The sequence below is a fragment of the Lissotriton vulgaris genome, chromosome 2_1, assembly GCF_964263255.1.
Source record: "Lissotriton vulgaris chromosome 2_1, aLisVul1.2, whole genome shotgun sequence".
Lineage (NCBI taxonomy): Eukaryota > Metazoa > Chordata > Amphibia > Caudata > Salamandridae > Lissotriton > Lissotriton vulgaris.
Window position 1 is genome coordinate 1728024474 of NC_141687.1, and position 21385 is coordinate 1728045858.

General features: G+C 40.9%; 1 protein-coding gene across 1 annotated transcript in view; it reads left to right on the forward strand.

Annotated features, from left to right (window-relative positions):
* LOC147733201 (mucin-2-like) overlaps positions 1-21385 on the forward strand; it is a 1190401-nt gene that overhangs the window by 709926 nt on the left and 459090 nt on the right. The window contains exons 21-23 of the mRNA XM_086957735.1: positions 18389-18527; positions 18643-18744; positions 19356-19532. Coding sequence (XP_086813861.1) covers positions 18389-18527; positions 18643-18744; positions 19356-19532 — 418 coding nt within the window. The remainder of the gene's footprint in view (positions 1-18388; positions 18528-18642; positions 18745-19355; positions 19533-21385) is intronic.

Sequence of the window (21385 nt, forward strand, 5' to 3'; positions counted from 1 at the left end):
CAGATAGGACCTCAAAGCCTAGGGGGCGTCAAGTGGAATTGCCACCGGAAGCGGTTCCGCTGGTGGTGGTCCTTACAGGAGTCCCAAAACTAGAAGACAGTAAGAGGGAAAACTATTCCTAGCTAAAAAATAAAATCTAATGGCTCAGGCTGAACCGCCCACTTCCTCCAAACTTAAAAGGCGAGATATTACATGTTCGCCATCTTCCACGGCTTGGAAGCAGAATAAAGGATAAAAAGGGAGACATAATCGTCATTAAATTCAGGGACCACAGAGCAGTTAGCCATATTCTAAACTGGCTCCCAGAAAAGGGTAGTAATTCCATCACGCCCTGTGAACTGACCTCTTTTTATCTTAGATCTTCATTGGTTCCCATACCCATTTCTAGAGCTAACATTTATTCCCAGGCTAATCACCTAATACCCCTCCAAAACCGCTATGTGATTCTTTCGGGTCTGGAGGGAGTGGATTGCCTGCACCATAACTTTACATCACATGACACTGTCGGCAGTATGTCGGCTGTGCCCTCTAAAAACATCGAGTCAAATTGTATCCTTAATTTCTATGAGCCCCAGTTAAAACACACTGAGCCCCAGGTTACACTCACTGATTTGGTGATCAGAACTACTGGACCCAATCAACCCCTTCATGTTGCCGATCCTGTACAGGATTCAAATACCACCCAAATAAATATAGGGAGTGGAAGATCTAAAGAGAGAGGAACCAGGCCTTTCATTCACGCCTTGTTCTGCAACATAGCAGGGCAACGTACAAAAACCTCAATTGAAGAGTGGATGACATTTATTTCCAACTTCGATGTCATAGTCCTTCAAGAGACATGGTTACTCGACGCAATACATATTGCAGGGTTTAAAACCTACTTTGCACCAGCCAAATCGTCGACTTCAGGTAGAGCTAAGGGAGGTCTAACCATTTATGTCTCCAATCTCCTGAAAGCGATGGAAGTAGTCACTATAAAACTAGAGCCCAATTTTCTGATTCTTGCCCTAACTTTAAATAACAGGGACAAGTTCCTTATAGTGAACTATTATAACAATCTTCCGGAGAAAGAGGCAGTACACCTGGTATCCTCGATCCACGCTATCCTGCTACCATACACAAGGAAGTCCACCAAAGAAGAAGTAATAATCTGGGGGGGGGGATTTCAACTTGGGACCTTGTTTAGCTGGCAATAACAACACCTGCGGCATCCTCGATGAAAAGGACAACTCAATTTCTCATTTTAGACATTCCACTCTTGGAAGCCAGTTAAACGAAACCTTGTTTGAGTTAGATCTTGTCCAAGCAAATAATCTGAAAAACGAGATGTCATCACTGGCCCCCACATTTCACGGGCAGGGTCACCAAACAACAACAGATTACATCTTAGTTTCAAATGGGGAGAGGATAAGGGAAACACCATTTTCCAGGCACATCATCACGCTGAGCGACCAATATCCACTCAGCATCTCTTTCCCATTAGCCTATAATCCTAAAGATACTATTGGTTCCATTCTAGATCAAAACAATTTGATGTTGAACAGATTAAATGGATACGCACTGAAATGGGGGAAAGTCGATCCAATGGATATAACATGGCTAGTGATATCAGGGGCTCTCCTTCTATCATGAAATGTCTCGATTGTGACACGCCAGACGAGGAACTTATTTAGAATTTTGGCAGTATCATTAAAGCCATAAATGATGCCTTATGGATAGAAATTAAACATAAACCCAAACCGAAGAAGGGATGGTTTAATCATGAATGCACGACCAGTTACCTAAATTTAAAATCTGCATTGAGGAAAGCGGTCAGGATCCCACTTTAAATTAGAACCCTCAGGAAAAAATATAACATCGCCTTAAAGAATAGGAAAAAAGAGCTAAAGACCCACCTTTGGGCTCAGCTACATGAAAGCTGCGCTCATAAAAACTCTGCCGCTTTCTGGCAAGTGGTCAAGTCTCCTTTTCTAGCAAATAATACTGACCACCCAAAAATAGATGTAGCGATAGAGGAAAAGGACTGGGTCCATCACTTTTCTAAGGTTTTTAAGTCCACCTCAGAGGATCCCACGTCTTATGACTATTCCCCCCAGAACGCCACACTCAGTGACAAACCTGAAGGTCCTTTCCCCATCGACCTTCAGTTCTAACTGAATCAAGTCGACCTTCAGTTCTAACTGAATCAAGTGGACCTGGCCCTGCGTGCAAGCAAAAGTGGCAAGGCACCGGGCCCAGACGGTGTCCCCATCGATTTTTTTAAAGCACAGACGGCCATTTGGATCCCCCTTTTAACTAGAGTATTGAACGCAACATGCAATATAGGCCTACTGGACTCATGGTCCAAATCCATACTAGTACCAATCTTTAAAAAGGGGGACAGGGGGTCGGTAACCTGCTATCGTCCAATCTCACTCCTGGACTCACTGGGAAAGGTGGCGGGCCGCCTTATTCTTGAGCGATTACAGGACTGGGCGGATTATCTCAGACCTCCAGTATGGGTTTCGTCAAGGGTTGGGGACCATTGAGCAGGCTTTGAATTTGACACTATTAATAGACAAGTATGTGCACATTAAAAGGGGGATATGTATATGGTTTACGTGGACCTTTCATCTGCTTTCGATTGTGTCTCCCATTCAAAACTTTGGACTTTATTGGGGGACATGGGAGCACCAACGAGCCTGATCAAGTTTTTGAGGGAACTCTATTCCAATGCCACAGCTAGGGTTCACTACAAGGTGGGGGGGAGGAGCTGATGGGGTAATTTGCAGTGGAAAAAGGGGTTAGGCAAGGTTGTGTCCTGGCTCCCTTGATCTTCACTCTATACACCAATGATTTGGAGGGTGCGATGATCAAGGGATGCCGGGACCTCCCGATGGTGAATGGCCGGCCAAAACCTGCGCTGCTCTACGCAGATGACGCCGTCATACTAGCCTATACCCCCCTAGAACTCCAAAAGAGCCTGAATAGATACTCCACCTTCATGGCAGGCCTTGACCTGAGAATTAACACTAGCAAAACCTTTGTCATGAGGGCAGATACCGGCCATAAACGAAGAATGAGGGATATCTACTTAGATAGATAAATTAGCGACCACACAAAATTATTCCTACCTGGGCATAGCGATAGATTATAAACTATCCTGGAAAATGGCCGTAGAAACAAGAAAATTACTTTTCTTAAGAACCACTGCAGCTCTCGTTAATTTTTCCAGGAAGTTGGGTAAGAAACCTCCCCCTGAACTTTTCAAGATCTATAATGCCAAATGTCTATCTGTGGCCCTGTATGGGGCCGGGCTTTGGGGCTTTGTGACCACAGAAGAAATACAAAAAGTGGAAAATACCTTTTTGAGGTACCTTTTGGCGGTCCCCAGGAGTATGGGTACCATGGCTTGTCATATGGAGTTGGATCTGCCATATGTAATGGATTTAGCGAAGGTTGAACCGATATTATTATGGCGCAGTATTTGGACTTCTGATAAAGCTACTCTCATAATTCCTCCTACACCACTAAATCAATGTTTAAAATCACTCTGAAAGCCAGTAAAAGAGTTCAGTTGGAACAAGGTCCCAGGGTGGAAGCACTGACAAATATCGTAATGGTGTGTCAAATTCAAATAACTTGCTTTTGTGCAGTTACGTAAAATGTAGTACCATATTCCCATAATAGATAATTAAATAATGCACATGCAGTACTAGCTTTGAGTAAGAAGTGGTGCCCATAGAAGTGAAAACAGTACATTTGATAATAATAAGACGTCCCACAATACAAATCTTCATTCCTAAATACAGTTTAATGTTCTAGCTCAGCAAGCATAGACTTAACCATAAGTAAGGCCCATTCAACAGAGATTGTGCCAGGAGCAAGAACATCTTGAAGTGTTAGTTTAAAAACATAAAGAATTTGCAGTGCTTCAGTATGTCCAAATATTTCAAAAGGTACATTATCTCAAACAATTCCATCAAGTAGTGGAAATGCAGAAATGTTCACAAGGGACAGTTCTCTTTGCACTTTGTGTGTTCAGGAAAGAGACTTCAAAACCTAAACTACACGTTCAGCTGCAGAGCATTCTGGGAGATAGTGTCAATTTAACAGTGAAGAAAACACAGTTGCAAAGCCAATCTAAATTGAAAGAAAAAGTAATGCCAGCGAAATCCAAATAGGTTGGTACAGCCAACTGAGGCAGCCCTACTCCCCAGAACCTGGGGCCTCTAAACACTGTTTTAGCATCAATAGTTTAGGGAGGAAATTTCTTGAGCAGAAATTTTTCTCTAACCACCACACATATAACAATAAATTCAAGACTGTAGAAAAGGTACCCACAATAAATATACACAAAAAACATTTAAGATTGAGAAATATTTCAAAGACATGAAACATATATACAACATTTAATTGGTGCTTTCATAGTTACACAAACCATAGATAACGAAAAACAAAATTGCAGAGGGGGAATTAACACAAACAAGTCTGACAGAACAGCAACACAGTACATGATTCCTCCTAAATCGCTACAGGTAGGCAGCAATGGCATTTTGACCTCTCTAAAATCATTAGGTCATCATCAGGACAAGGAAAATTTATGAGCAACCATCTGAATCCATTTCTAAGCACATAAAATCCATTCAGAAAAGATCTGATAATGAATTACTGTCCAGTGTCCTGGGTAGAAAGTAAATCAATTAAATATGAAATATGAAAGACCTCCCATTTACTCTAAACACCTTGCAGTGTCAAGCTAAAAAATTCTCGCAATCGTGTATTCTGTTAGGTCAGTCAAAACGTACACACTAACCTGAGTCTTCTGGCCTGCGGAGGCGATGAAGTCTGACCACTCCCCTTCGTATTTTCCCCGAAGGACAGATAAGAACTAACTTCACAAGGCGAACATGCAGGAAAAAGGGGGAGTGGATAAAATAATAAAAAAATACCAATCACAGTACAAGATGACCCTCTTGCTGAATCTGCACCTGAGAGAGGTTACCAATGAAGGCCGAGCAAGGTGAGTGCAACCTGTAGGTAAAGGAGGAGTACATCAGAGTTATCACTGTAATTCCAATCACCCTCTTCCCTCAATCCCTAATCCCCCACCTCTGAAACTCACTCATGCAACGCACAAACAAAGCTGGGCTGTTGAGCAGACAAAAGCTGGAAGCATTGCTTCTGCTTCATGCATCCAGTTACCAAGCAAAGAAAATAATATGAACATCCAAACAACCCTCAGATAACTCCTGTCAAGATTAGACAAAATAGTTCAGTTAGCCAAATACTTCAAACAAAGGGTATTTCAGGCAAGCAAGTTTGTCCAAAGCAGAATGTACAAGTGTCAAAGTTGTGCTTAAGAGCAAGCTGCAGGAAGCCATTAATCTAGCCGGACTATCAGTGAATTCTCCAGTGCGACGATAACACCAAGGAGTAATACAAAATAATAATAATAAAGATCATATGGAAAGATTCTCCCCAGAAGAAGGAAATGGTATGTAACCTACCACACCGAATTGTCTTAATCCACGGAGCTTGAATGAAAAACTTAAATGAAGGCCGAGAAAGAAAAAGGTAAGTGCTCTCGACAAAAATGAAGAATCACCAGCAGAAGCCTCCAATGAACTCAGCATGTAGAGCTAAAACTGAGCGAAGGGCTCCCTGCCAGCACGGGGGAAGCAGGAGCCAGCAGGGAAAAGTATCAGCAACATCCCTGCTGTGCGGATCCAGTAACCGGCACAGGGAACTCTGCCACCTGGATGCAGCATGGGAATACACCCACACTGGAACATAGTTGCACTGGGGAATCACCCAGTAGAAGTGGATCGATAGAACTAGTCCACAGACCAACAGTCTTGCTTCCAAGGAAAGATTGTCAAGCACTTGAGCCTCAAAAAAGGGAAGTACTTAAGCCTAAATGTTCCTTAATGTGATGTGTAACAGCTGAGGCACATTTGTACCATATCAGAGGATTCTGGGAAAAGTCCTTCACACATACCTCATGCAATTGTTTCCCTCTAGCCCGGCTTTACTTCATGAGCTGTTCTTGGGGGCAACCATTATGGTGAAGGATCGTGACTTAATCTGAACAGCGTGTAAGTCAGCCCTGCTTTACAGATAATTCTCTGGGTCTACCAAATGTCTCAAATCTATCAATGTTCCAATTTGAAGAAATATCATCAATGTTGACAAAGTAGCTGGAGGGAAGCAGTTTGTAAGAAAACAGGGATATCACACGCTATAATTGCCAGGCGTTGTCGGTTACAGCTCAGCTTCCCCAGTGCCTCAACGTGTCTTCAGTTTAATTTTATTATCTTCCCAAAGTAATTTATTTCCTGTAAGACAGCCAAATGCTCAATAATATCAAAATGAGTTTGTGCCACAACTGAGACAGGATTGTCTAGGTGAGGTACACACATCGGCACCCCATACAGGCCTTCAAAGGGAGTACAACAACCAAGGATATTCATGTCAGATTATTTAAAGCTCTCTGAATCCCATATAAGGCACTCAACTATGACTTGAATCTAATAGTCTAGCTGTTAAAGGCTGCTTTAAGTCATGGTTCTTCCTCTCCACAATGGAATTTTCCTCTGGATGATATGAGGAAAAATACTGGACTGTTACTCCCAATGTTTCCATTGTATCCCAGTAAGCATTAGAGGCAAACACAGGTCCTCAGCCCAAATGGAATGCAACTACTGCATATGTCCTGATAAAGACTTGCATCTCTTAAAGAACAGTTAGAGCATCAGCCAATCGCTGTCACCATACCCATATAAATCTGGAGCAGAAATCTACTGCTAGTAGTATGTATATAAAAACAGCCACCACAGGATAGCGTCTGCAGTGGTCCAAATAAATACATGCGAGAGGCTTGTTGAAAATGAAGAGAGCTGTCTGGGGTGGATGTGCTATGGGGGAAACTTTAATTTGGTGACACATGTCACATTTAAGGACATAGGTCCAGATGTAGGTAAATCTTATTTACAGACTCTAAAATACTGAATTTTACCGATTCAGTATTTTAGATTCGGTAAATAGGATGTAGGTAATTATTCGGTAATTTTTACCGAATCGGTATTTACTGATTCGGTAATTGCCATTGATTCCTATGGGCCTTGAGGACCATTGGAATCAATGCCAATTACCGAATCGGTAAATACCGATTCGGTAAAATTACCGAATTGTCAAGGGGGACAGGGTGTCACTTTGACACCCTGTTGCACCCCTGATTCTGGCTTGTGTGCCATGTGGCACACATACATGCCCTAAGGTACATGCACAGATGTGCATGTACACAGGAATTCGTTATTTACCACCAAATAGTATTTGGTGGTAAATAACGAATTCTTAAGGGCCTGTGGCACTGTTTTAAGTGACACCTACATCTTGATTTACAGAATCGGTAAATTTACTGATTCGGTATTTTACCGATTCGGTAAATTTACCGAATCGGTAAATTTACTGATTCTGTAAAATGTAGGCCCCCTACATGTCAAACACCAAATTCCAGTCGGTAACGCCGAAATCGGCCGTTACCGACCAGTATTTGGTGTCCTACATCTGGCCCATAGTCTTTAGTTTGTTTATATAGACCTGGCCACCAGTATTGTTTGTGTAGCAGTGAAACTCAGCTGCCATCCCTATGTGGACAGAAGCCAACCCCTCATGTGCCGCTAAAATCAGTTCTGGCCTGCGGTACAAATTTGGTATTACTCTTTTCTCCCACTCTTGAAAGACAAGCAAACAGATTATTCTGCCCACTGAGTTGGAGTATTTTGCTGTATATGACTTCGATAATGGAGTGCCACTGCGTGAAACTGTTACATTTGCCAATATGTCTCTATTTTTGCACTGGAATGAGTAACGGCAATGATGACAGCAATATGCATGGCTTCATCAACCATTAAAACCCTACCAAATTGTAATCCAATATGTTGATGGTTCAGTGTGTGAATAAAATTAGCCTTTGGCAAATTTGCTTTGTGTTTTTCCATTTCCCCAAAGAAAGCTATGACTGATGGCAGAACCTTTTGCTTCTCTGAATCCATTTTGGCTTCAACAGTGTAAATACTCATTATAACACCGGACACAATAATATGAATTTCATACAATAAGTATGGGGAACTCAGGTCTGAATTTCTCAATGCCAGAATTAGAGTTTTCAGTTCAGGCTGCTGTGCAGTGCAATCACCTATTGATTGTATATATGTTTATGAAGGTTGGAATTCTCCATCCCTCATTTTACCCTTCAGTGCCGTTCAAGCAGCAGAGTATTGATGTTTCTTTCCCATGTCAGGCTGGGCATAACAATCAGTGGAAACTATAAAGTCATACTGATCTAGAGGCATTATTTTACTGGGCAGGGGGTATTCTATTATTGCTCATATTGTAAGTAAGCTGTTGTTTGTAGTGTAGTTCAAATCTGAGATATACATCTGTTGCTGTTCGGTAATTGGCCAACTGTATCTATCTTCGATGTAAGACTTTCATATTAGGAATGCTAGCCTTTGTGACAGACTCTACAGCTGGGATGGGAGGCATGACAATTATGCGTTTTCCCTGAACCAACAATCGTTCTTTAACCACAGCGTCCAAAACTGCTGTCAGACTTTTTTCTGTAAGAGCAAAACACATTTCAGCATTGGATTATAGGTGTGAGTGATATACTATTGATAGAGTGTCACCCTCATTGAAAGTGACATGTGTATTATGTGGTCCCCGCAATTACATAGATTACCAAGTTTATTGAATTTACACGTTTGTGTAAGTATTTTGCGCTACCATGTCTGCTTGTACTGCCCGCAAAATATGTGTGTGTTTTGGTGCCCAATGTGTGCTTGAGAAGTCTGGATGGATCAGTTCATAAAACGGTTTTACCAGTTGTGCATTACCTGGTATGTGTGTTCTGCCAAAATTTTGAAAACCTAAAGCAAATGTAGTTTTTGTATTGAGGTTGGTGCTTGTAAAAGCACACACTTCTGTAAGAAGTGTGCCTGTTAGCTTTTACCTTCATTTGACAACTCATATTGGGGGTAGGAGGTAGGCTAATGGCTAGGTTGGTCAATCTCAAATCGGGGGAATCAGGTTTGAGTCTTAACAATGACCCTCAACATCCTGTGATTCTGGGCAAATCATTTAATATCCCTGTGCCAAACAAACATGAATCTGTCCTTGTGTGAGCAACTGGTGCTCATATAAAGCGCTTTGCTACCCAATACTTTTGGGTCAAGTTTGCACTACATAAAAATAAAAAAAAGAACAGGTCACTGAGATAGGTAATTTGGAATTTTTTTAAACTGAATTTGTATCCAACCATAGCAAGTCTAGGGATTATGCAAGCTACTCTGACCAGTTGGATGTCTAAGTCATTATCCATAAGGAATAATGTCATCAACTTAGGACAATACTTCATTGTCATATCTTCGTTATAGCTCTGCTGGATGGGGTGAGAAGAAACCTGGGCTGTTCTTATATCCTTGTGCCAAATAACTGAATTGTTTTTGCAACTCCAGAGTGGTAAAGGCTGTCAAATACATGCTTTTGGTGCTTTGTTTTGATTAGTGCTGCACAATGCACATTTTGTACTGCAAATATGTGAGTGTGACTGTTTAATTTTCTAATCTGAATGAGTGATCTGGTTTCGCTACTAGAAACAAATAATTATTCATTGGTTAGTTACAAGGCTCCTAGATGCCTTGATAGCCAAGTTGTGTTAATATTTATGTAACTTCTTTTTTAGACTCATGCTTAATAGGGTACTGAGGTTGCACTTGCGGGCTGGACCTTATGGGTATTATATGTTAAGGCCAAGCCTCCCCAGCCAACATGATTGTGAAATAATGCAGGGGTTTGTGTAAGAGCCCACTTCTTGGCATGATTTTGCCTTTGTCTGAAACAAATTTGGAGAAAGCTGTTCTACTGATGGGGCTTCCATTGCAAACTCACATGCAAATCTTTTTCAGCCAGGAGAATGTCACAGCCAAGTGTCAGGTTCTCCGAACATAAAACTTTAATGATGCTCTATCAGCCTCAGTTTGGAGTTGCAAATCATATAATCTGCTAAGTCTCTTATTTCACATTGACCATTGACTTTTTAATGTTATTTGCATTTAATCCTTTAAAATATTGTATTTCAAGATCTATATATTGGAGTTTTATGGCGTTGCTGTCATTTTGTCTCTATTTTCATAAATTGGAGTGCGATGCTTATTGTGTTGTGTTTGCGACTTTATTAAATCTGTTCTGGTTCTTCTAAATGCTTTCCACATTCTCTTTAAAGTAGGCATGTCTGCTCTATGCCATTGCTACCAGAGGTTGAGCTCAGGTTTGACTACAGTTAGTAACTGTATTACTTGTGGTGGACTGCTATCCACTCCAACTAATAATCCACTTTCCTGCAGATACTACTAGACATACATCTCTTGTTGAGGTTGGTAAATTGCACTTAGTCTGAGATTTACACCTAGATTAGACATAGCTCTATCTATGTGGTAATTTCTACCCCAATACTTATCTTAGTAAATATAGCCTGCTAGGGCTGAACTAGCAGTTCAACCATGTGCCCTGAATCATAAAGTCTGTCTGCTACGTTTTATCATTTGGTGCCACCTCTTATCCAGGATTGCAGCAGCTGAACCGAGCATATAAACCACTCTTTAAACAAAATGTATTTTAACTGCTAGTACAATCAATTCTAGTTAAATTAATGTTTATTAAAAGCAACTCAGGACACTGAATTTGGAAAGAACATTGTTTATTTAACGAATCAGGCAAATACAAACATACAATTCTTTACAAATATACATTCTAATGTGCTAATAAGTTTGTATTACAGATTTGGCCCGGATTTTAAAACATTTAGAGTCGGGTTAGCATTATTTTTTTAACCCTAAACCGACGCTAAACCTTTTTTGGCATTCACAAACCAACACAAATTGGTATTTGCGTTAGTTTGTTTGGAAAAGTAATGCACAGCAGCTTAAAATGCCGAATTTAATTACTTCGCATCAAGGGGTCGTTACATGGGTGGTACATGAGCATATCCATGCTACCCCCATACTTTTTGTTGCTAAACCCTACTCTGATACATCCATAGACGCGGTATAGCGCCAAAAATATGCCTCTAAAAAGCAGGCACTAAATTGAGAAAGTAGGAAAAACATTTTCACTTTTCTTTTTTTTTTAAGTTTAATTTTATTGAAGATAAAAGAAAAGGGGGGAGGGAGGGAGAGAGAGAGGAAGAAACAGGAAAAAGGATATGACAATATTTTACAATTTATGGGAAAAATTACAATAGCTAATACAATAAAATCTCATAAAAAGCAGGTAAAATGAGCATGAAATGACATGAGCAAAAATATATAAGAAAAGCAAATGCACTATATGATAATAATGGGAATAAAATTTAAAGCAAAGGAAAAGAAATTCATGGTGGTTTGCGGACTTCAACAACAGCAGGATCCAAGGAGGAACTCATTGGGGCAATGGAGGAAAGAAATGTTACTAAAGGAAGCCAAATAAGGTCTTGTTTAATTGCCAGGGAAAAGGGAGATACAAAATTGGTATCTAGCTGGTGATGGAAACAGACTGCATTCCACCAAGACCTATATGACACATTCACAGCTTGTTTCCAGTTCGACGTGATAATGTGGAAAGCAACAGCTATTGAGAGGTCAAGGAGTAGGTAATGGCGAGGAGATTGAGGGAGGTCAGGCGAAAGTGAGCCTAGAAAAACAAGAGCCAGGTAGAAGGGAATCTGAAAATGGAAAATCTTTTGGATTTGGGCCCATACAGAATTCCAGAACTTGGATATATGTGGACAGTCAAAAAGCATGTGTTTTAGGTCTGCTGAGGGGAAGGGCAAGACCAACAGGTAGGGGGTGTCTCTGGAGAAAAACGGGACAGGGAGAGTGGGGTAAACAAAACTCTGTTATAAATAAAATATAATGTTTGGGTGGTGTTAGCAGCTTAAGAGGTTTTATGTAGTTTGTTCCAAACTTTATCCCAAAGAAGAACCGCCCAGTCTCGAGACAGATCAGACTCCCAAGCAATCTCAGTTTTAGATTTCACTCGATCAACTGTGTAGCGGAAGGAGTTATGAAGGGAGGAAGCTGAGGGGGTAGAATCTAGTAAGGAGGAAGTGGCTTGACGGTCTAAAGGAATACCATTGGATGTCGGCAATGATTGGAGACAAGATGTAAGAACAGGCAAAAGCAAGTCATATTGTGAGCGGGCACTGGAGGGTAACAGGTAAGAGGATTGAAGTTCCGAGAAGGAGAGAGGGACATTGTGAGAAAGCAATTGAGATATCCAGCTCAATCCTCGAGGGTGTCAGCCCTCCAGTAAATAGTACGATTATGAATTTTAAGTTGAGAATTAAACCAGATAGGTTGTTCATGGAAAGTAAGAAGGGAAGGATATGATGAAGATAAAAAGGGATGAAGAAGAGCACGACAATGAGATATAATAGGAGTATGAAGACGAGCAGGATAAGACGCGAAGGATAGAAATTCACGGAAAGTGAAGGGAGAAATGAAGGAAGATTCCATAGTTAACAATAAGGGAAGATAAAATGGAGGATCTGTCGAAAACCATTGGGTTGTCTGTTTCAGAGAAAATGCACGATGATATTTTCTGAAGTCAGGTAAGCGGACACCAGCCTGAGCTTTATCTTTTCGAAGTGTAGCAATGGCTATCCTAGGGCGTTTGCCGTGCCAAAGGAATTTTAAAAGCAAAGAGTCAATTTTTTTGAAATAGGAAGCCGGAATACGCATTGGGAGCATAGAGAGGGTATAGAGAAGGAGGGGAGAAAGCATCATCTTTATAGAATTAAGTCGACCCCACCAAGATAAAAAGAGTGGGTGCCAACGAGTAATAGCCGTTTCCATCTTACAAATATAAGCAAAATTCAACTTGAGAGTGTCCAACAGACAGGGTGCGAACAAAACACCTAGATATTTAATTTTGGATGACTTCCAAGAGAACCCAGATTGAGCGAAATGATGTTGCTGTCAAAGAGGATTCAAAGGAAGGACTTCACATTTATCGACATTTAGGCGATAACCAGAGACAGCGGAAAAAGAGGAGACTTGCTGCAGAAAGGGAGGCAAAGATGAAAGAGGATCGGAGCAGTAAAAGAGGATATCATCCACATAGACCGAAAGTTTAACTTGATTGGAACCAAAGCGAAACCCAGATATTTTATCATCTTGATGAATCTTAGTAAGAAAGAGTTCTAGAGCCAAAACAAATAACAAAGGGGAGAGTGGACAACCATGACGTACACCTCTATGCAAGGAGAAATAGTCTTAGGTCATCCCATTAACAAAAATGGAAGCTTGGGGGTTAGAGTAGAGTAAGGAGATAATAGAAATAGATTTAGAAGGGATGCCAAACCAACGGAGAGCCTGAAACATGAAATCCCATCCAATACTGTCGAAAGCTTTTTCCGCATCCAAGGAGATAGCTGCGAAAGGGATGTCTAACCGCGAGGCTCTGCTGAGAATATTAAGAAAAATTTGCAAGTTGTCTGAGGGAAGATGGCCTTTAACAAACCCAGATTGTTCGGGGCCAATTAAATCAGGCAAGAGGGGATCCAATCGCAGAGCAAGAATTTTAGCTAGAATCTTATAGTCCGTTTTGACCAAAGAGATCGGGCTATAATTCTTGCAAAGAGAGTGGTCTTTATCCTCTTTGGGAATTAAGCAAATTTAAGCCTGTTGAAAGGAACCGCTCGAAGACCCCGCTGTGAGAAGGGATTGAAATAAAAGTAGAAGTTTAGGAAGAAGGAGGGAGGCAAAATGACTATAGAATTCAATGGTGAAGTCGTCGGGGCCAGGAGCTTTCCCATGCCTTAGCTTAGATACCGCAAGAGAAATTTCGGAAAGTGATATATCAAGATCCAAAGAATCTAAATTAACATGGGATGTTGGAGGAGAGGGAAGGGGTTGGAAGTAGGAAATATGCCCGAAGGTGTGGGAACCTGTTCAGGGGTACACAGAGTATCATAGAAATTGACAAATTCGGAGAGAATGAAGGTGTGGAAACCTGTTATGGGGTACACAGAGTATCATAGAAATTGACAAATTCAGAGAGAATGTCTTTGTCTTTAAAGCAGGATTCACCAGAGGAGGTCCGTATAGATTCAATCTTCGTACGTTCTCATCTTATTTTTAAATAGTTAGCAAGGAGTTTACCCATCTTATTTTTACCACCATAATATCGGGAATTGCATTTTAATAAAAGATTAGAGGCTGCTTCAGTTGTGAATTTATTAAAGGAGATTTTCGCCTCAATAAGTGTAGTAAGAGAGGTGTTCGAATTAGAGGAGTAATTTTCTTGTTCTAAACGTTTAATCTCAGCTAAAATTTGAGCTGACTTCGCCTCTCTAAGCTTTTTCCGTCTTGCCACAAAATTGATAATAAAACCTCTAGAGGCTGATTTGAATGAGTCCCAAACCATAACAAAAGAGGAATCAGGAGTGTCATTAATAAGGAAGAATTCAGTGGCAAATGTGGAAAAATCAGAGCAAAAAGTGGGAAGCAGAGTGTTGTTGAACCTCCATCTGCCTGAGGGAGGAGAAAACGGAAGGAGGTCCAAGTCCATAAAGACAGGGGCATGGTCAGAGAGTAGAATGGAACCTATTTCAGAACGAATGGCATGCTGGGATAGGGATTTGCTAAGGAAAATATGATCAATGCGAGATTGGGATTGGTGGGGAGGAGAGAAAAAACTATACTCTCGAAGGTCTGGGTTGCATAGTCTCCAGATATCTACCAGAGCATTATTCTGGAAGGCTTTGACCAATTTCGAGAGCATCTTGGAGGGTACAAATCTGACTTTAGAATGATGGTTGAGAAAGGGGTCCATAATTTGATTACAGTCTCCACCGAACAAAATGTAATCCCCGGAGAGGGAAGCTAGCTTATCAGAGATATAGAGCCAAAAGGATCTATTAACTCCAGTAGGGGCGTATACATTAAATAGAACAAGGGGGATAATATCAACAAGCAAATTAACAATGACCCAACGGCCGTTAACATCACATTCATGAGAAACTGAAGCAATATTAAACTTTTTATGCAACAAAATTACAACACCATTCTTCTTATCAACAGTGGGGGAGCAGAAAGCTTGACCCACCCAACAACGTTTAAGCTTTAAAGCCTCTGCCTCCGAAAGATGAGATTCCTGAAGGAGGGCTACATCAGTATTAAGCCTAGCTAGGTGTGATAATACCCTTTGCCTTTTAATGGGATTATTAAACCCCCTAATATTCCATGTTGTAACTCAGAATGAAACGGTACATAAAAGCAATAAACAATAACATGCTCATGAAATGCAAAAACCTAGAATATATTGGTAAAGTGGAGCAAAGGAGAAATGGTGGAGATGCTAGAAGGATAAAAAGAGAAGAAGATGTAGAAGAAAAGAAGAGAGAAAAGAAGAAGGAGAGAAAATGAAGGAGGGAAGATGATATCTCAAAGATAGTACAAAAGGAAGGGAAAGATAAGGAGATGTTGAAGGAAACGAGTAAAAATGAGAAGAGAAGAAAGAGGACAGGGACAGAAGGATAGAAGAATGAAATAAAAGGAAAAAAGAAGACAGTACAAGTCCAAAACGGATGACTGAGAGACATACTTACTAAAATGGAAAACGCAGATGAGAACGGGGGTGGAAGCGTCGGAAAATGACGGCGACAACACCGAGAGTGGACGCCAGACCTCAAACATCACAGTTCCAAAGGGCAGAGTACAGAAACAAAGTATACAAGAGGGAAGCATCTGTAAATATAGGAAAGAAAGAGGGTAACACATGGGCTGAGGAGAAAACATAAACAGCAATGGGTAATAACACAGAGGTAAAGTATAGAAGGGTAAAATGACAATAGTGAAAAGAACTACAAATAAAGAACAATATCAGCAAAATTACAAGATCTTCATGAACAATCAGCCAGGTCCAGAGACATCCATAACATCAGGAACGTGCTGGCGAAGGAACGCTTGAAGGACGGCAGGATCTTCATAGGTAGTGGTCTTGTCTTTGTACGTAACTTTGAAAAGACAGGGATGCAGAAGTCCATATCAAACATTGAGGGCTCTGAGTTGCTGGCATAAGTCCAAGAACTTCTTCCTTCTGTCTGCAGTGGCCTTGGACACATCTTGAGACAAATAGAGACGATGACCTTCCCATAGAATCTGTTTTTTTATTTTACACCTGAAAGAACCTGCAGAAGATCCGTATACTGAAGGAATAGCATGATGACTCCTCTTGGTTTAGCAGAGACCTTGGGACCAAGGCAATGGGCTCTTTGAATGTTGATGGAGGCTAAGGCTGGTGCATCCAAGATCTTTGAGAGAAAGGATTGGAAGAAGGCAGTAGGGTTGGACCCTTCCGTAAGTTCAGGAAGACCATATAAGCGGTAGTTTTTTCTACGGTTCCTATTTTCCAAATCCTCTGTTTGCTTTTGAAGAAGAACCTCAGCCTCCAATGAAGGGATTCGAGAGCAGGAGGATTGAAGAGAGTCCATTGACTGTTCCAGGAGGAGAACACGACCTTCTAGGGAAGTCCATTTATCTTGCATGGCCTGCATATTTTCAGTAGTAACTTCCATGAAGGGTTTAAGAGCACGTATTTATTCTAAGATAATTTCCATGGAGGTTGAAGTGGAAACTGCTTTGTGCCCATTCTGAGATTTAGGGATAGCGCCATTTGAGACCTCAGACCTTGACATTGTGGCTTCTTCCAGATCTTGAGATGGAGTATCCGAATCTGAGCCAATAGGTATTTTGTTGACCGTGGAAAGCTTCAAAATGCAGAGCCTCCCCATGTAATATTTCAGAGAGAAACAGCTTAAAGAGGGGCGACTGAGCCAAATGACGTAGTAGAAAGTTCAGCACTAGAAATAGAAAAACATGGGAGAAGCTAAGGCGCAGACTGGAAAAAATTTGTGAAAAGGCATTGGTTCTCCATCAACAGAGAGAGATAGATCAGAACATACTGCCAAAATAAGGAGTACCAGATGGGTGACTGAATACAAGAGTATAGCCAACATCAGCCAAAACGTGGTGTAGAAAGGAAGGCTGAAAATTAGAGTCAATCATGCGTCAGAGCCAAAAAGATGAGGAAGTATATTAGCAACAGGCTTCAGGTAAACGCAGAAAGACAGGTGAAAAGCTAATCCAAAAAGCACTGAGAAGGAGACCAAAAAGCGCATGGAAAGGCATGAGTGCACAATAGCTTTGTTTTCCTCAAAAGCGCTTCACCAATGTATCAAAAGTCACGAAAATCATTAACAAACATCAGTAGGATGCATTGTAATCAGCGGTGAGGGAGAATCATTCACAAAATGGCGGCTGGCCAGGAGATTCCAAATCGCGTCAAAAAGAGAACATAAATAGACGTTTGAAGGATAGCCCGCTGCATGGTGAACTCAGCGCATTTGGAGACAAGGTGATTCCTTTGGGCAGCAGGCTGGTGTATTACTTCCAGAGGAAGGGACGCCTCATAGGAAAAAGTGCGCAGCGCGCACTGAATGCACAAAATGGCATTCGGGACCCGAGCGTCCGGCCGGAACGAACAAGTCCACTAAACAGGCATTAAAATCAAAGTTGGTGAGGGCGCTGGGCTCACCTCACATTCCGAATGCCAATAATATGAGCGGCAGAGCTCAGCACTCCAGAACACCGCCGAAAATCGCAGTGTAGCTGAGGTCGGCGCCAGAGCTCCCGAATCACGCCGCCATCTTCGTTGACGCGTTAGCCACGCCCCTCTTTTTCTAAGCATATTATTTTGGACAAGAAGGATATCCTTCCTGTACAAAACCTATACCAGCCTCATGCAGACACCCTGTGCAGGTAAGATTGGTGGAGCTGGGCGGGGGGGTTTCGACAGATGGTTATGAGGGAATATTTATTATTTATTTAATTTTGCCTCGTGGTCGACTGTTGAATCCCCCTCAACCCGGCCCCACCACTTATACCTGCACTGGCCGTGGCTGACCTAGCGCTATGGAACTAATGTGTGTGCATGGAGCTCAGCAGCAGAAATCAGCGCAGAAATCAGCGCTGGTGCTAGGGAGAGGGGAGGAGAAAGCCATATCTTTGTAAATATGGCACTCTCCTGCTCTCTCTCTGTCACACAACGCAGCACAGTATTTCCAGCTACTGCACTGCGCTTTCTAGCTGCATTCTGTGACAGCTATGAGAATCTGCGCCTCAGGCTTGTGCTGAGGCATCATCATAAGAAATACAGCTATCTTGTCATTTCAATTTAATGATGGCGATTTTTAAATATATCAAAATTAGATCATTAAGATATTAAGAACTGCTCTTAAATGCTTATAAAGAATCAGATGCATGATGTACCAATCTTTGACACAAAATATGCTCTTCCCAAACAGTGAATGCAGCAGAGGAAAGTGGAATTGCACACAAGAAGAAGTACTGGGAACATGTGTTCTGTACGGAGAAGGGCACTACATCACTTTTGACAACAGACGCTATGTTTTTAATGGAAACTGTGAATACATATTGGCTCAGGTAACTAGAAATGTGGCTCTGTTTTTGTTGTTTGAATGGGTGCACACATCAGTGTGACAGCCCATCGTGAGTGCTTGGCTAGTAACATCCAATGTCATTGACTTGTTTTCGACAGGACTTTTGTGACTCCGTTGGAACCTTTCGAGTGATTACTGAAAACGTTCCATGTGGCACTATTGGGACCACCTGCTCTAAATCCATTAAATTATATGTGGGGGTGAGTAGCTTTTCTATGTGTTTGGATAACATGCTTGATGAAGTGTAATTCTGAAAAGGATACAACAAGAATTTCCGGGACAGTTCTATTATTGTTCCATTGTATTGTGATATTGTAAGGTACTAAATGCCCTTTTGCATAATTAGAGCTATGCTCCCAACTTCAGTGGAAAGGCTGAGAAGGAGGCTTTGAATTCCTCCTGAAACTTTATTCATCAAAATTAATGATCTTAAAAAAGACTTCTGATAAGTAGTCCACCAGCCTTGGATCGTTTTTAACGTTTTTAAGAATTGACTTTACTTAATTAGCATATGTTTGAACTATTATAACTACTCAAAGGGGTTAAAAAGTATTGTCACTTGTATATAAGACATAACAAATAGAAACCATGAGGTCCAAATTCACCTTAACTAGTGGCACCCACTTAATTCTAAATCTCTCAAAATAAAGATTATAATAATTGTTGGTATTAATATGAAAATGATTATTAATATTATTATAAAGAAACACCCCATATTTTTGCAAGAGCAGTAGAGAACCTGAATATCCATGTTGTTGCTCTATACATGTAACAAGTCAGCCTGTTGATTTGCCTGTCATTACTTTGTCAGAGCTGCCTCCTGATTTTAAGTGGAAACCACTACAAAGAGACTGTGTGTAAAATTGAGCAGGTGCCATATAAGGTACGAGAGCATGGCATCTTTCTTGTGATTGACGTTGGCACAGGATTGATCCTTATTTGGGACAAGAAAACCAGAATCACCATCAAACTGACCAGTGATTACAAGGTGAGTGATTTGAGCCATGTTATCTGGTCAAATTATCGAAACCTTATATGTTGCTACACATTTCATTGGTTGCAAAAAAAACAGCCAGTAAAGCAGCAATGGCTATTCAAAACAACTAAAGCTGCAGCAGCATTCTCACAGTACACAATGAATAACGTTTCATCCATAACAAATTATCATAAGAGTCACCCTCTTCTTTCATTTTATGTGAATATAATATTTTGACATAAAATATACTGTGAGGAAACTAACTGTGTGTGGGCACCACAAAACGTTGATTCTGGAACACTAAATCAGGTAATTTAGCACTGCACATATGCCATTACTTAGCCCTCAGTAAGACCTGAAAAGCCATCTAAGCTATTGAAGTAACCCAGTGCATTGTAGGTGGTGCAAGAGTTCCTAGAAAAATTAAATGCAAATGGGTGTAGTAGTTGCCTTCTACCACTCTCACCTTAAATATGGTCGCCATGACAAAACATTACTGGTTATTGATTGTGAAAGATATGTTTCTTCTGCTAAAGCTCTTGTTAGTCTCCAAATCAGATTTAAGGACTTTCCTGGGTTCCTTCAAAACACCCTCAATGACATATACTTTTTATCATTAATTAATGCATATCTCACCACTGGCATCATACATTATTACACCTGTCCTGAAAAAACCTAATACAGATCATGAATATTTGTCTAATTAAAGATCCGTCTCTGGGCTACTTCGTGTAAAAAGGTGCATAAAACTGTCTTCACTCATCACTTTTCCTCTCACCAACATTCAGTGAGTCTTCAGAATTCGTAGGGGCAAGGGGGCCTTTCTAAATTAAGAGAGAAAGTTACTCAGTGTGAGGGATTCTGGCTGCAACTGTGTATTAGTATTTTTAGACCTTTTGGCTGCCATAGACTGCATTACAAATAATTTATTGTGACAAATAATAAAGATTGATACAGAAAGCCATTTCAAATCACAATACAATGTTATGAAGTGAATGTAAAGGAAAATGCAACCAAAAAGCTTTTGTGAGAAGAGGACTCAAGTGTAGGGACCCAAAGCAAACAGAATTAGCGCTCTAATATGCATGGGTGTTTAGGTAATTTATGAGGGAAAGCAAAATATTTGTGGATATATTACAAATCAGGCCAGGGGGCATATTATCAAGGGGGTTTATCTCCGCTTTTTTGGCTTTAAAAGCCAAGAAAGCGGAGATAAAATTATCTCCCTATTATCTAGCTGCCGCTAACACCAGTTAGCAACAGCTAGTAGGAGATAGCGACCATCTTGGGCCCCACTTTGCATGTCAGTGATATTTATCACTAATGACATGCAAAGTGGGCGTGCCAAGATGTTAGCAACTGAAAACAGTCGCTAACATCGCTATCTCCTATTACCAACTTTTGGAAATATTCGCGCTAAGCGGGAATATCTCCAAAAGCTAACACCTGCCCTGAGCATTTCTTAGCCATGTTATCCAATGGGAGGTGGATAACATGGCTAAGAGCATTTGCTCGATAATGCATGAATATCGCTGACTTTTCAGCGATATTCATGCATTTCGGCCGTTTTTTATCGCATTTGCGATAAACCTTGTTAATAGCAAGGTTTATCCGCGATAAAAATCGCCGATGTGCGGCGATAATTTTTGTCTCTAAACAAGTTAGAGACAAAAATTATCGCTATTTGTTGGTAATATGCCCCCAGGTTCGTTAGTCTGTTGGTACTTAATCAAAATGCCCAGGCCTCCTTACAGGTGTAAATTTTATGAGTTAAAAACATTGATGCTATTATATTATAGCAGCATAATATAACAAGTCACCAACCTTCCCACTCTGCAAAACCATCCATATGTTTCAGTCGGCAA